The sequence below is a fragment of the Oncorhynchus keta genome, chromosome 25, assembly GCF_023373465.1.
Source record: "Oncorhynchus keta strain PuntledgeMale-10-30-2019 chromosome 25, Oket_V2, whole genome shotgun sequence".
NCBI classification, from domain to species: Eukaryota; Metazoa; Chordata; class Actinopteri; order Salmoniformes; family Salmonidae; genus Oncorhynchus; species Oncorhynchus keta.
The window spans coordinates 12,521,487-12,537,259 of NC_068445.1; the positions used below are offsets into that span (position 1 = coordinate 12,521,487).

Below are 15,773 nucleotides of genomic sequence, written 5' to 3' on the forward strand. Positions count from 1 at the left end.
GTTAGGCAACCATTCCCCTGTGGTGTGCGTTTACTTTGATATGTTTTTCTTGTGCATGTTTAGTCATGCCCACTATTGAATGTGGATGTGTTTTTATTGTTTATTACATAGTTATAAATATGGTATTACTTGCTACTTGGTGGTTCATTTTTTTTGTCGATGTTGGAAATGATTTGGTTTTGTGTTGTTGTTATTCACTGAGTTTGGAAATAGACTGTGACATTGGTCTCTAGTTCCTTCTCACTGTGACAAGTCCATCTCTGTGTGTTTCATTGTGTCAGCTGTTTTCCTCTAGTCGTGCTCTTCTTACTCAAACCCTCTTACACTTGATTCTAGAGGAAGTTGCTTTTGTTGTTCCCTATGGTAGCCGCTGGTCTATGATTAATTTCCAATTACATGTTGAACAAATAAGTTGGGAAACAGAATCTTTGCACTAGAGGCATTTCGTAAAACGTTCTGTTCCTGCTGGCAGTCTTGGCCCAAACCCAATCAGAAATACCCTTCTTTTCCCTGCTATTAGATAGGGTGTCTCCTTAAGGTATTGTAAAGCTGCCTCAGAAGGGTTGCAATCTCAAATGGTCCTCATTAGCTGCAGGGCAGTTGTCAAAAAGTTTTTAAATGCTAAGACCTACGAGCTAGGAGTGCCTCAGAATGGGCCTGCAGCTCCTTGAAATAATGGTGAGCAATAAATCCATCCGTTCATAAGAGCAGACTCTTTCTGTCAGGTAGTTAGGAGGTCTGTGGTTCTCAGAAGTGATTTCACTCTGTTTGAATGGGACGTTTCATAGCCCTTTCCTGCAGTAAATTGCTAGAGTGGCTTCATGGGTCGAATATTATGAATATTTTAATTAATAAACGTTATTTTTAAAAACACACACAAAAAAGTATGTTGCCCAGCAACAGCCCCAAAGCATCACTGCTCTAGAGGAGATCTGCATGGAGGAATGGGCCAAAATACCAGCAACAGTGTGTGAAAACCTTGTGAAGACTTACAGAAAACGTTTGACCTCTGTCATTGCCAACAAAGGGTATATAACAAAGTATTGAGATAAACTTTTGTTATTGTCCAAATACTTATTTTCCACCATAATTTGCAAATAAATTCATTAAAAATCCTACAATTGTCACGCCTTGGTCATTGTATCTTGTGTTTTTGTTATATGTTTGGGTAGGCCAGGGTGTGACATGGGTTTATATGTTGTATTTCGTATTGGGGTTTGTATTAATTGGGAGTGTGTATTATTAGGGGTGTGTCTAGTTAGGCTTGGCTGCCTGAGGCGATTCCTAATTGGAGTCAGCTGATTCTCGTTGTCTCGGATTGGGAACCGTATTTAGGCAGCCTGAGTGCGCGTTGTATTTCGTGGGTGATTGTACCTGTCTTAGTGTTAGTCACCAGATAGGCTGTATGAGTTTCATTCGTTGGTTGTTTTCTTCTTCCGTTATTTCATGTACCGTATTAGCTTCATTAAAAGGCATGAGTAACCTACACGCTGCATTTCGGTCTGACTCTCTTCAAATGACAGACGAAGTTCATTACAGAATCACCCACCATTCACAGACCGAGCAGCGTGTGAACTGGCAGGATCGAAAGGAGGACGTTATGGACAACAGAAGCAAGGAATATACGACGTGGGAAGAAATCGACAGGTGGGCGGCCGACCCAGAGCGAGTGCAGGAGCCCGCCTGGGATTCCCTACAGCAGTGCGAAGAAGGCTACAGGGGAATCGATTCAAAGAAAAAGACACGCCGGAAAAAACGGAGAAGCGCTGGTTTAAACAGGCAGCGACAGCTGGAGCAGCAAAGGGAGAATGAATTATTTGGAGAATGGACATGGGAAGACGTGTTGGATGGTAAAGGTTGTTACACTTGGGAGGAGATATTGGCTGGAAGAGATCGCCTCCCATGGGAACAGGTGGAGGCACTAAGGAGAGCAGAGGCAGCGGGAGATAGGAGCCGAAGATACGAGGGAACACGGTTGGCAAGGAAACCGGAAAAGCAGCCCAAAAAAATTATTGGGGGGGAGCTAGAAGGGAGAATAGTTATGCCAGGTAGGAGACCTGTGCATACTCCCTGTGCTCACCGTTGGGCTAGAGAGACCGGGCAGGCACCGTGTTATGCTATGGAGCGCACAGTGTTTTCAGTGCGGGAGCATAGCCCGGTGCGGCACATACCAGCCCTTCCTATTGGCCGGGCTAGAGTGGGCATCGAGCCAGGTAAGCTTGGGCAGGCTCGGTGCTCAAGAGCTCCAGTGCGCCTGCACGGTCCGGTCTATCCAGAGCCACCTCTACACACCAGTCCTCCGGTAGCAACTCCCCGCATCAGGCTTCCTGTGCGTGTCCTCGCGCCAGTACCACCAGTTCCAGCACCACGCACCAGGCCTCCAGTGCGCCTCGCCTGTTCAGCGCAGCCAGTGCCTTTCTCCTCTCCGGCGCTGCCGGAGTCTCCTGTCTGTCCAGCGCTGCCAGTGCTCCCAGTCGGCCCAGCGTCACCAGTCTGCCAGGATCCGCCAGAAGTGCCAGTCTGCCCAGCGCCGCCAGTGCCGCCAGTCTGCCCAGCGCCGCCAGTGCCGCCAGTCTGCCCAGCGCCGCCAGTGCTCCCAGTCTGCCCAGCGCCGCCAGTGCTCCCAGTCTGCCCAGCGCCGCCAGTGCTCCCAGTCTGCCCAGCGCCGCCAGTACCGCCAGTCTGCCCAGCGCCGCCAGTGCCGCCAGTCCTCCCAGCGCCGCCAGACAACCAGTCTCTTCCAGATCTGCCAGACAACCAGTCTCTTCCAGATCTGCCAGACAACCAGTCTCTTCCAGATCTGCCAGACAACCAGTCTCTTCCAGATCTGCCAGACAACCAGTCTCTTCCAGATCTGCCCGACAACCAGTCTCTTCCAGATCTGCCCGACAACCAGTCTCTGCCAGATCTGCCCGTCAACCTAGATCTTCTAGATCGGCCAGACAACCAGGATTTACCGGAGCCTACTACCTGCCTGAGCTTCCTCTCAGTACTGAGCTTCCTTTCAGTACTAGGCTTCCTCTCTGTACTGAGCTCCCTCTCAGTACCGGGCTTCCTCTCAGTACTGGGCTGCTTCGGTCCCGGGCTGCTCCTCTGTCCCGGGCTGCCCCTCTGTCCCGGGCTGCCCCTCTGTCCCGGGCTGCCCCTCTGTCCCGAGCTGCCCCTCTGTCCCGAGCTGCCCCTCTGTCCCGAGCTGCCCCTCTGTCCCGAGCTGCCCCTCTGTCCCGAGCTGCCCCTCTGTCCCGAGCTGCCCCTCTGTCCCGAGCTGCCCCTTGGTCCCGAGCTGCCCCTCGGTCCCGAGCTGCCCCTCAGTTATGTGGGGATCAGGGTGAGGACTATTAGGCCATGGTCGGCGGAGAAGGTGGATTATCCTAGGACGCGAAGGGGAGGAACTAGGACATTTATGGAGTGGGGTCCACGTCCCGAGCCAGAACCGCCACCATGGACAGACGCCCACCCGGACCCTCCCTATGCTCTTGAGGTGCGTCCCGGAGTCCGCACCTTAGGGGGGTTCTGTCACGCCTTGGTCATTGTATCTTGTGTTTTTGTTATATGTTTGGGTAGGCCAGGGTGTGACATGGGTTTATATGTTGTATTTCGTATTGGGGTTTGTATTAATTGGGAGTGTGTATTATTAGGGGTGTGTCTAGTTAGGCTTGGCTGCCTGAGGCGATTCCTAATTGGAGTCAGCTGATTCTCGCTGTCTCGGATTGGGAACCGTATTTAGGCAGCCTGAGTGCGCGTTGTATTTCGTGGGTGATTGTACCTGTCTTAGTGTTAGTCACCAGATAGGCTGTATGAGTTTCATTCGTTGGTTGTTTTCTTCTTCCGTTATTTCATGTACCGTATTAGCTTCATTAAAAGGCATGAGTAACCTACACGCTGCATTTCGGTCTGACTCTCTTCAAATGACAGACGAAGTTCATTACAACAATGTGATTTTCTGGATTTTCTTTCTCTCATTTTGTCTGTCATAGTTGAAGTGTACCTATTATGAAAATTACAGGCCTCTCTCATCTTTTTAAGTGGGAGAACTTGCACAATTGATGGCTGACTAAATACTTTTTTGCCCCACTGTATATATATATGTTTAATGTAGTTCTGTCCTTGAGCTGTTCTCTACTAATGTTCTGTATTATGTCACGTTTCATGTTTTGTGTGGACCCCAGTGTCACGCCCTGATCTTAGTATTCTTTGTTTTCTTTATTATTTTGGTTAGGTCAGGGTGTGACATGGGTGATATGTGTGTTTTTGTCTCATTTAAGGTGTTTTCACTGTCTAGGGGTTTTGTAGATTTATGGGGTTGTTTCCATCTAGGTGTTTATGTAGGTCTATGGTTGCCTAGATTAGTCCTCAATTAGAGGCAGGTGTTTATCATTGTCTCTGATTGGAAACCATATTTAGGCAGCCATCTTCTTTGGGTATTTCGTGGGATATTGTCTATGTTATGTTGCACGTTAGCACATTGTTTATATAGCGGTCACGTTCATCTTATATCGTTTTGTTGTTTTTGTTTAAGTGTTCTTCGTGTTCTTCATTAAATAAAGAAGAATGTATTCTAACCACGCTGCGCTTTGGTCCACTCCATACGACGATCGTGACAGAATAACCCACCAACCAAGGACCAAGCGGCGTGGTAACAGGCAGCAGCAGCAGCGAACACAAGACTCCTGGACTTGGGAGGAGATATTAGATGGCAAGAGACCATGGGAACAGCCGGATGAATATCGCCGTCCCAAGGCAGAGCTGGAGGCGAAGAAGGCAGACAGGCGCTGGTATGAGGAGGCAGCGCGGCTGGAAGCCTGAGAGGCAGCCCCAAAAATGTATCGGGGGGGGTCACACAGGGAGTGTGGCGAAGCCAGGTAGGAGACCTGCGCCAATTTCCCGTGCTTACTGGAGAGAGAGAGGAACCGGATAGGCACCGTGTTATGCGGTGGAGCGCACTGTGTCCCCGGTGTGTGTGCATAGCCCGGTTCGGTACATTCCAGCTCCTCGTATTGGCCGGGCTAGAGTGGGCATCGAGCCAAGTGCCATGAAGCCGGCTCTACGCATATGGTCTCCAGTGCGTCTCCTTGGGCCACCCCTCAGTCCAGTGGGACCCTTTAGTAGGGTTGCCAGTCCTAGGTTGGTGGCGAGGGTCGCCGTTCTTAGGAGGCCACAAAGCGGACTAAGACTATGGTGGAGTGGGGTCCACGTCCAGCACCCGAGCCGCCACCGTGAAAGAGGCCCACCCGGACCCTCCGCTTTAGATTAGGTTTTGCGGCCGGAGTACCCCCCACAAAGGTGCGGACTCCGGACTGAGGGGTGGCTCCGGACTGAGGGGCAGCTCCGGATTGAGGGGCAGCTCCGGACCGAGGGGCAGCTCAGGACTGAAGGGCAGCTCAGGACTGAAGGGCCGCTCAGGACTGAAGGGCCGCTCAGGACTGAAGGGCAGCTCAGGACTGAAGGGTAGCTCCGGACTGAGAGGCAGCTCCGGACTGAGAGGCAGCTCCGGACTGAGGGGCAGCACCGGACTGAAGGGCAGCTCCGGGCTGGCTGACGGCTCTGGCAGCTCCTGGCTGCCTGACGGCTCTGGCAGCTCCTGGCTGGCTGACGGCTCTGGCAGCTCCTGGCTGGCTGACGGCTCTGGCAGCTCCTGGCTGACTGACGGCTCTGGCAGCTCCTGGCTGACTGACGGCTCAGGACAGACGGGAGACTCTAGCGGCTCAGGACAGACGGGAGACTCTAGCGGCTCAGGACAGACGGGAGACTCTAGCGGCACAGGACAGACGGGAGACTCTAGCGGCTCAGGACAGACGGGAGAGACGGCCGGAGTCCGCACCTTTGTGGTACGGTCGTCTTATATCGGTTTGTTGTTTTTGTTTAAGTGTTCTTCATTAAATAAAGAAAAATGTATTCTAACCACGTGTGTGAGGTGTATACTTTTGTTTCAAAGTAGATTTGTTTAAGACTACCAAGAAACGCTCTTTGACCCTGATTTAGGCCACTGCAGTAAAAGGTTTTAAGGAGCCAACTCTCTGTCTGTCAGTGGGATTTTCCTTGGTGACTTTTTTTGTTCAGGTTGTTCGGCTTCTAGATCACATAACGCCCCATAAAACTAGGCTCTTATGTAACCTTTATAAGAGATTGACAACAACGCATGTAACTTATGGTGAAATCATTCACATGTTTGTCTTGTTGTTGTATTCCACCATAAGGAAGCTGTGCTAGTGTTGGCTCTGCTTTTGGTTTGACTGCCTATGCTCACCATGTTTGCTTTCGGTTTACATTTGTCAGTCCATTGGCTGATTAACTGATGAAAATATAGAATGGCCATAATCTATTTTTGTTAGTCCTTATATACATTTTGCCTCACAATTTCAGCTGAATAGGGAACTCTGGGAATGTCAGGGTAACATGATGCCAGTGATTTCATTTTTATTTTCTGTTCAGAGAAATGCAGGGCCTTCAGATAGTATTCATACCACATTTCTTATTCCACATTTTGTTTCGTTACAATCTGAATAAAAAAATTGATTAAATATATATTTTTCTCTCTCACCCCTTTACACACACCATAATGACAAAGTGAAAACATGTTTTTAGAAATGTTGCAAATTTGACGGCCTCCCGAGTGGCGCGGTGGTCTAAGGCACTGCATCACAGTTCCTAGCTGTGCCACTAGAGATCCTGGTTAGAGTCCAGGCCCTGTCGCAGCTGGCTGCACCCGGGAGATCCAGGGGACGGCACACAATTGGCCCAGCATTGTCCGGTTAGGGGATGGTTTGGCTGGCAGGGATGTCCTTGTCCCATTGTGCTCCAGAAACTCCTGTGGCGGGCCGGGCGCATGCACGCTGACATGGTCGCCAGGTGTACAGTGTTTCCTCCGACACATTGGTGTAGCTGGCTTCTGGGTTAAGCGGGCATTGTGTCAAGAAGCAGTGTGGCTTGGTTGGGTTGTGTTTCGGAGGATGCATGGCTCTTGACCTTCTCCTCCTGAGTCTGTACGAGAGTTGCAGCGAAATGTTTTATCCTGAAAAGCTCCCCAGTCCTTACAAGCATACCCATAACATAATGCAGCCACCACTATGCTTGAAAATATTGAGAGTGGTACTCAGGGATGTGTTGTATTGGATTTGTCCCAAACATAACACTTGTATTCAGGACAAAAAGTTAATTGCTTTGGCACATTTTTTGCAGTATTGTCTTGTTGCAAACAGGATGCATGTTTTGGAATCTTTTTTATTCTGTACAGGCTTCTCTATTTTCCCTCTGTCAATTAGGTTAGTTTTGTGGAGTAACTACAATGTTGTTGATCCATTCTCAGTTTTCTCCTGTCACAGCCATTAAACTCTGTAACTGTTTTAAAGTCACCATTGGCCTCATGGTAAAATCCCTGAGCAGTTTCCTTCCTCTCCGGCAACTGAGTTAGGGTCTGTATCTTTGTAGTGGCTGGGTGTATTGATACACCATCCAAAGTGTAATTAATAACTTCACCATGCACAAAGGGATATTCAATGTCAATACCAATCTACCAATAGGTGCCCTTCTTTGGAGAGGCATTGGAAAACCTCTCTGGTCTTTATATGTGTGGGGTACAGAGATGAGGTAGTCATTCAAGACATTTCAGATATACATTTTTTATTCATTTGTAAAAAATTCTGAAAAAAATAATTCCACTTTCACATTATGAGGTAGTGTGTGTAGGCCAGTGACAACACATCTCAATGCAATTACTTTTAAATTCAGGCTGTAACACAACAAAATGTGGAAGAAGTCAAGGGGTGTGAATAAATTCTGAAGGCACTGTAAAAGTACCGTTTATAGTTGTAATTTGCAATTGGACAATGGGACAGTTTCTTCACTCTTACAAGCTATGAACAGGCTTTTTGGAATCCCTATCATTTTTTAGTAGAAGTTAATATTTTATTGTTCAGTTTCTTGCGTGTTGACACAACTGTTTAAGTAAACACCCACTGGAGTGGGCCTGAGGTGGTTACCCAATCTGTGACTGGGAAGGGGAGAGAAGGGACAGCCGTGCTTTTTGGTTCTCTGTCCCGGTCCGGTTTTATTCTCCAGTCTTATTCTTTGGTTCTGAGGGAAGCAGTGATGTGGTGGGCTCAGTGGACCTGTGGACTGCTGAGGGGTGGAGACTTCTGTAGGACTCAGTCTATGTGCCAGGCTGCCTTCATTACTGTGAAACGCAGAGAGGCAGACCGAAAGGTAGGTATCAACTCTGATACACTCAATATTATGCCGGAAGAAATGTGAGTTTCTTTGATAAATTATATATGCCTGAGCATGTGCGTGTGTGCATACAGTATGTGTGTGTTCCTCACATTTAGCAGTGGCATATTATCCAGTAGCTTGGCTTTGTTGTTTCTGTTCTAAGTGTGATATGATCATACTTCTGTATTTTGTTATAGGTTAGTTGTACAGTTAGTACATGAGCACTTACTGAGAGTAAACCATGTTGGGGTATCTGCCATAGCAGAACAACACTGTTTATTGATTCAAACAGGAAGCCTGACAAATATAAGAGGGTGGACTGTGGTTCAATCATAGGAGGGCAAAAGGTAGCCAGCTGGTTGCACCTCCATGCTGACAACTCTCCCTCTCCCTACCCCATCCCTTTCACTCTCTCTCTCTCTCCTCTCTCTTTCTGTATCTCCTCATCCCATACAGCTGTTCAGGGAGAGATTTGTGAATCTGAATCATAGCAGCACCAGTAATCTTTATCTTGTGCTGCTGAATGAGGGGACATGGGAGAACATGCGGGCTCAGGAATGTATTGGAGAAAACACCCCCTGTTGTTAAAGCAGATGTTTTCACAGTCACACCTGTTTTTCTCTTCTTTCTCACACTTAGAATAGTGTATGTTGTTGAATATTGTATTTTGCAATGTGTTGTAGTAATGTTTGGTTCTTAAGAGGTTGCAAGTGTGTTCCAATTCTGACCAGTAGAGGGAAGTGTCACTCAAGAGAAATACCATTAAAATTGTCTGTCCAGTCAATGTCGGAGATGACATGAGCACTCATCCACAGAACATACAATTATACCCCTAATGATACAATTCCTTTGACCTGCAAACGTATCAGCTTTTTTTTAGATAACCTGCTGTTTTTCAAAAAAGGAGAAAAGTATTGAATGTTACTTGTAGTTGTTGCCTCACCTCAAGATAATCGCTTAGGAGTCATTGCACAATTGTAAAAATACCCCAGCACTAATTGAAGTTGTACTGTTATACTCACCCATTCCCTGGGGGTACATAACGTCTAAAGGATTCACTTGCCTTCAAAATGCTTCACTGACTATGGTCCATCCATTAGATTTATTCTAAGGTTTTGGTGGTCAATATGATCTAGTTGTTTTCTATCCTTTTATATTTCTACCGAGGTATAATACCTCTGTTGTTGCGCGTTATGGATACATGCAGTGAATACATTTGAACCGGACGAATGTATCAATATACAATACATTCTTTGGAGACGGTTTCCACAGCGACATAATAGTAACAACGATTCCCCGAGGGACGGGTACCGTAAGAAAGGTGGAGCTATGAAGCACTTTCCGTAACTGAGTCATGCATTACCAAGTACAGTAGGTCGAGGCGCTTGCCTTTGGTACAGAAGCATACTCCGTCTATGTCCGTCTGTTTTTACTGTGTGGGTGGGTCCATGGTAAAAAATCATGTTATTGTAGCCTATCATACGAAGGAACTATGGATGTACGACCAAGATAGGTTGTCACAGCAGCGATTGACTGCCATAATCTTATGCTTTATCAATGGTCCACTTTATGGGGATGTACTCCGATGCGCAAAACATCAAATCAGGATTCCTCGATGAGATGTTTGATGCTGGAACATGGAAGGTGCGAAATATTTGGGATGGGGTAAAGCTGGAGGTTGGCGAGGACGAAAGCCCGGTGGTCCTTCACAGTTTTACCCATTTGGACCCTGACCTACCACTATTTGAGGTAAGCCAGTGAGCTGTGCGTAAAGGACTCTACATCAATACCGATTGAGTAATTATAGGCTCGTGGCCTAGAGCTAGTGTCCCTAAACTGAACATTTGGGATGTGGTAGTATCCTATTGATTTAGCGTCTTATCAAAATTTATAAAATGTAGGCCTACTGAAGTTCACAGTGATGTTTCACAGTTTTTATATGGTTGTTATCATGACATAAGTACTGAGTGTCCTGTACTACCCACATTTCAAAGGAAGATTCAAAAGAGTGGGCTATGTTCCTTCTAATTTAGGCTACTATCTGCTGATGCTCAATACTGGCCTTATAGGCAGATGGGGAACGTGTAAAGAAGTACATATACCTCAGCACATATTATACTATGGGTCTGTACGTTTAACAGTTGTTTTTCACTGAGAGGTTGCCGCAAATAAAGCATTGGGGATGACTAATCAATTTGGTTGGCCTTACATAATGCCTTCTTCGATCAGAGGAGATCAGATGAGGACGAGAGCGTAATTGATACAGTGACTTTGAATGTTGTTAGTTGTTACATCAGATCAAGAATTGGCAGGCAAAACATATGTAATTCTGGGAAAGTGCGTATACAAACCGTGTGTGTGTACTTACTGTATGTTACCAGTAACACCACCGTCTGGCATGCATGTTTCTAAATATGTTCAATATCCTTCTGAAGAATAAATGCTGCCTTAAGAGTTTCAACAAGCTTGTGAAACGAAAGGCTGGAACTCCAACGCTCCATTATTATTAAAGACAGTATGTTTCCTTCATTTGTCACAAGTGTAGAGGGCAATTCAGTCTCCACTCCTACATGTACTAACTCTCTCTCTCCTGTAATCTAATCCTCTCCAGTAACACAATTACCTAATGCTTAATCCCCCTCTTTCATTGGCCTAGGAGCTGCCTCTACAATCACAACCATTCTTCTCCTTCAGCTGAGTAGGCATGGTGAATGTACAGTATTGGAATTCAATAGTTCAGTTGTGTATAAATAAACTCAGTCCATTGAAATTCATTTGACACTTCAGCCAATGGCTGTTGATTGCTTTAGGGCCCCTATAGCCCCTGTAACCCATATGCAGTTATATATCCTTGAGCTGAAATGATGGTGTAGTGAGAGTCTGTAAATAACTCGGGTCTATCTCAGGAGTGCTGTGACACAGGCTTGGCATAAGATTGATACTGTTATGGTCACTCTGTCATCTGAAATATGACATTACTGATAGTGGTACAACCAAGGGTAGAGAGGAGGAGCCACTTTGTCTTGTGGATGATGTCCTCACCCTGTATATGTTTGTCCTTCCTTTGGCCCTTGTCCATTAGCCATGGTTCATAGTCATCTAGCCAATGTACTGTTATGATGATTAAGTACTGCACTTTATAGGTAATTGTTTATTTCGGGTTTTGAGTTTATTAGGTCAATCAAAGAGATTAAACTGGTGATACTGGCACAAATTCTCCTTGGTAAAAGATGGCGGACCGTCATTGAAAAGTGTTATTGTTAATCATGCAATAATAAAAATATGAGGGCTTAAGAATTTAAAGAGTATTTCCACATTATGTGGTAATGAACAAATTGGACATATCATTTGTCAAACAAATAAGTCAATAGCAAATCATACTCTCCCTCCGAATAGTTAATTACATACTTTGTTGCTGTTTTGTGTGTGTTTATGTATGTGTGTGTGTGTGTGTGTGTGTGTGTGTGTGTGTGTGTGTGTGTGTGTGTGTGTGTGTGTGTGTGTGTGTGTGTGTGTGTGTGTGTGTGTGTGTGTGTGTTTGTGGAAATGCTCTAAAAATGTCCTTTTTGTGAAGGAGACCATTGTTTGTTGGATCTCATCCTGAAGACTGCAGACTGCAGGCGGAAGTTTGACTGAGTACTGTAATGAGAAACTGTAGGTGGATTTGTAGCTCATTTGAATGGAGACGTAAAGGGAGAGAAAGGGAAAGGGAGAGGAAGGGAAAGGGAGAGGAAGGGAAAGGGAGAGGAAGGGAAAGGGAGAGGAAGAGGAAGGGAAAGAGAGAGGAAGGGAAAGGGAGAGGAAGGGAGAGGGAGAGGAAGGGAAAGTGAGAGGGAGAGGAAGGGAAAGGGAGAGGAAGGGAAAGTGAGAGGGAGAGGAAGGGAGAGGGAGAGGAAGGGAAAGGGAGAGGAAGGGAAAGGGAGAGGAAGGGAAAGGAAAAGGGAGAGGAAGGGAAAGGGAGAGGAAGGGAAAGGGAGAGGAAGGGAAAGGGAGAGGAAGAGGAAGGGAAAGAGAGAGGAAGGGAAAGGGAGAGGAAGGGAGAGGGAGAGGAAGGGAAAGTGAGAGGGAGAGGAAGGGAAAGGGAGAGGAAGGGAAAGTGAGAGGGAGAGGAAGGGAAAGGGAGAGGAAGGGAAAGGGAGAGGAAGGGAAAGGGAGAGGAAGGGAAAGGAAAAGGGAGAGGAAGGGAAAGGGAGAGAAAGGGAAAGGGAGAGAAAGGGAAAGGGAGAGAGGGAAAGGGAGAGAAAGGGAAAGGGAAAGGGAGAGAAAGGGAAAGGGAGAGGAAGGGAAAGGGAGAGAAAGGGAAATAGAAAGGGAGAGGAAGGGAAAGGGAAAGGAAGAGGAAGAGGGACAGCGAGTGAAAGAGAGGGAGAGTGGCACTGAGGTTCAGGAAGGTGAAATGAAAGAAACAGACAGTGTCTGGAATGTTTAGGCCTGCATCCTGGAAAATAACTTTATTCCAAGTTTTTGAAACTTAATACCAAGTAAGTAGTTGTCTTTGACTGACTTCCAAACATGAATTCCTACTTATGTCCCAACCCGTAAGCTACTAATGTTATAGCAAGGATGTAGGCCTTGTTCTTGTCGGACTATTCCAAATATAATTTTTGTGGATACAGCTCCTGATATGAATTCACATAAAACAAAGAACATTCTGAACATTCAACTCTCTTGTGCTCACAGGCCCTCTCTTAAAGAACAGCACTCAAAAGAAAATGAGTAAGACAAGCAGATAATGCACACTCGCATTTTACCCTTGCACACTAAGTTTTGTGTAAATCATAAACTGATGTCTACGGGACATTTTCTGCACAGTTTGTGTAATTTGTGTGTATATTTGTGTTTATAGTTGAGATTTTGCTCTAGAAAAAGTGATCCTAAGCTGTACATGATCTCATTGGCTTTCAACAGTCATTGTGTGTGAACGGAAGCTGCTGCCTGTGCTAGAGGGTCACTGTTGGACTGCACTATTGTTTGTGTTGTGTATTTGTTTACTTTATTTCGGAGTAGATCTATTTCTGGTGTGGGCTTTCTATGTGTCAGTTCCCTGAGAGGATGATTATGAAACCAGCTGTGGATTTGCCAACAATTTCCCAATAGCCAACACTATCAACAAACTACCGAAATACAATTATCAAAAGTAGATTGTTATAGCGATGCTATGTGCATTAGCTGTAATAGTGCCATGTGACAATGTGTATTCAGGCACATGTAAAGAACGGATTATCTGCAACTGTTGGCTGAAGGATGGAGGTCTCTGTTGGCACTAGCTCAGAGTCCAAAGATCAATGCTTTGTTTATGTTGTCATTGTGGCTACAGCCTCGCTACATGCTATTCATAAGGTTTCTAAATGACTGAAGCTAACACATCCAGATAGATTTTTTTAATAGATGGGATACATGGTACACACTGTAGGTGAGACCATGATATGACCACTCATTGTCAACTTGCATTGACAGAGGAAGTTCCCCATTGATGTTTTCATTCGGACACAGTCTTGCATAAAAAGCGAGCTTGCAAAACAGAACCCATAAAAATGTTGCAGTTGTCGTGGTTACAGTGAGGTTCCTGGCCTGTCAAGTCAAGACTAGTTTTCATTCTTTCATTTTTGATGGACTTTCCAGTTAGAATTCGCTTTCCGATAAACTGATGACTTGTTTAAAAGGAGACTCTTCCCCACGTGAGTTTCATTTCCTTTCTTCCCTATTAGAGATTCACACCACTGTCTAGTATCTAGTCATCATCATACCCTTGTGACAGCAGCACCTGTTTGTCATAATGAGGAAGTTTACTTCCAGAATGCATGGTGCCACTCTATTAGTGTGTGCTCAAGTACAACACTTGATCAAATCATCTCCAGATCCAACACTTAATTCAAAATTAACTCAAGTAGGCCTATCAACACTTGATAAAAAATCAGCACTAATCACATTATCATATGAATGAGTACTCACAGAATAATGAAAATCTGTCAATGAGATGGTGCATGACAAAGGTCTTCGTAGTTTATTTGAATCTGATGGTGAACAGATGTAGGATCTTAATTTGATCACCTTGTTGCAGCATAACTTTATGGCAATGCAGGACATTTAAAAGGTGTACTGCATTTGAGATTTAAAAATTTCCAATTTGAAATTTCAGGCTTGATTTTTCCTTACAAAACTGTATCAACCCCTACAAAAAATGTCCATTCATTATAATCCACATAATAATGAACATTTCCTGTTGCTGCAGGATTATTTTCATGCTGTAGCAAACTGGCCTCGGATTAAGATCCTACATCTATATATTGTATGTTTGTGATGGTGGCTCCTTTTGTGTTAGAACAACAGAAAGTGGAATTGAGACCCAAGGCACACACACGACTAGGGCTACCCATGACACCTCTTTCGCTGACTAAGCTATGAGTCAGGCAGAGAGGGAATATGACTGGTTAAGGCTAAATGGGGGAAACTGTTTTCACTTACGTATATGTCTGTTTCCTGACCCTACTTATGCCCTGTTCCTGTGGCTCTTTGGGAGTTTCCTCTGGTTTCCATGGTAACCCGGTCTCTGGAGAGTCCCCTGACTTTTCTGCAGTTGTAAATAGGTCCTGTGTGGCACAGCCATACCACAGGCAGCCACAGTTCATCACTGTATACACATACACAGACTACACAAATAGAGTTTTCCACACAAACCTAATCTTATTTTAACCCTTTAATCTACATTTACATTAGGATTATGGTTTCTTTCTCCTTTTCATTCTTTCATTATTCAAGACCTGGTGAATCTGAATAGCACTGATTTGAGGCCTTGCTCCATGAACCTAGAGAGGTTGCCATTATGTTAATTAAGAGCAGGGCTGTGTTCCATTGGGTATAGATTGATAGGCCAGCAGCATTTCTGTATGGCTCAGATGATAGGGGCTACTCTCACTGACAAGTCCAGTGCTGGTGTGCTCAGCCTCTGCCATACAAGGGAAAGGAGGATACCTAGTCAGTTGTACAACTGAATGCATTCAACTGAAATGTGTCTTCCGCATTTAACACAACCCCTCTGAATCAGAGAGGTATGGAGGGCTGTCTTAATCGACATCCACGTCATCGGCGCCTGGGGAACAGTGGGTTAAGTGCCTTGCTCAGGGGCAGAGCAACAGATTTATACCTTGTCATCACGGGGATTCGATCCAGCAAACTTCCGGTTACTGGCCCAACGCTCTAACCACTAGGCTACAAACATGTAAAAAAAAAGATTTGTAACAACATACAGTAAACACTTCTGTTCAAAAATAGGTTGCATCATTGATAGTATGAATATAGCACTTGAAATGGAAATGCAGCTGCTCCACTCCATAGAAACCAAGCAAAACAGAGCAGCTGTGTGATTGAAGGTGAGAGAGTACAGAGTAGGCTATGACTAACAGCAGATGTCCTGAGGGAGAAGCTGCTGTATACCCAGCTACTGAAAGGTTCTGATGAATAATGTGTGACAGATACACAAGTAAAGGTATGACTGATGTCTGTGGCATGCTAGATTACTGTACATACCAGTCCGCCATAGAGGTCGGAAGCCAAAATGTGATTAA

The 15,773-nt window shown here is 45.6% G+C and overlaps 1 protein-coding gene across 4 annotated transcripts in view; it reads left to right on the top strand.

The window, feature by feature from the left end:
• LOC118358206 (ral guanine nucleotide dissociation stimulator-like) overlaps positions 1 to 15,773 on the top strand; it is a 38,321-nt gene that overhangs the window by 660 nt on the left and 21,888 nt on the right. Inside the window, exon 1 of one of the 4 annotated variants that reach the window (XM_035735760.2) lies at positions 7,821 to 8,202. The exons of 1 other annotated variant lie outside the window; for it this stretch is intronic. In XM_035735760.2, coding sequence (XP_035591653.1) covers positions 8,089 to 8,202 — 114 coding nt within the window. In that variant the 5' untranslated portion in view covers positions 7,821 to 8,088. Of the gene's footprint in view, positions 1 to 7,820; positions 8,203 to 9,344; positions 9,958 to 15,773 lie in introns of those variants that run through there. 2 more of the 4 variants (XM_035735759.2, XM_035735758.2) reach the window with 2 other exon arrangements.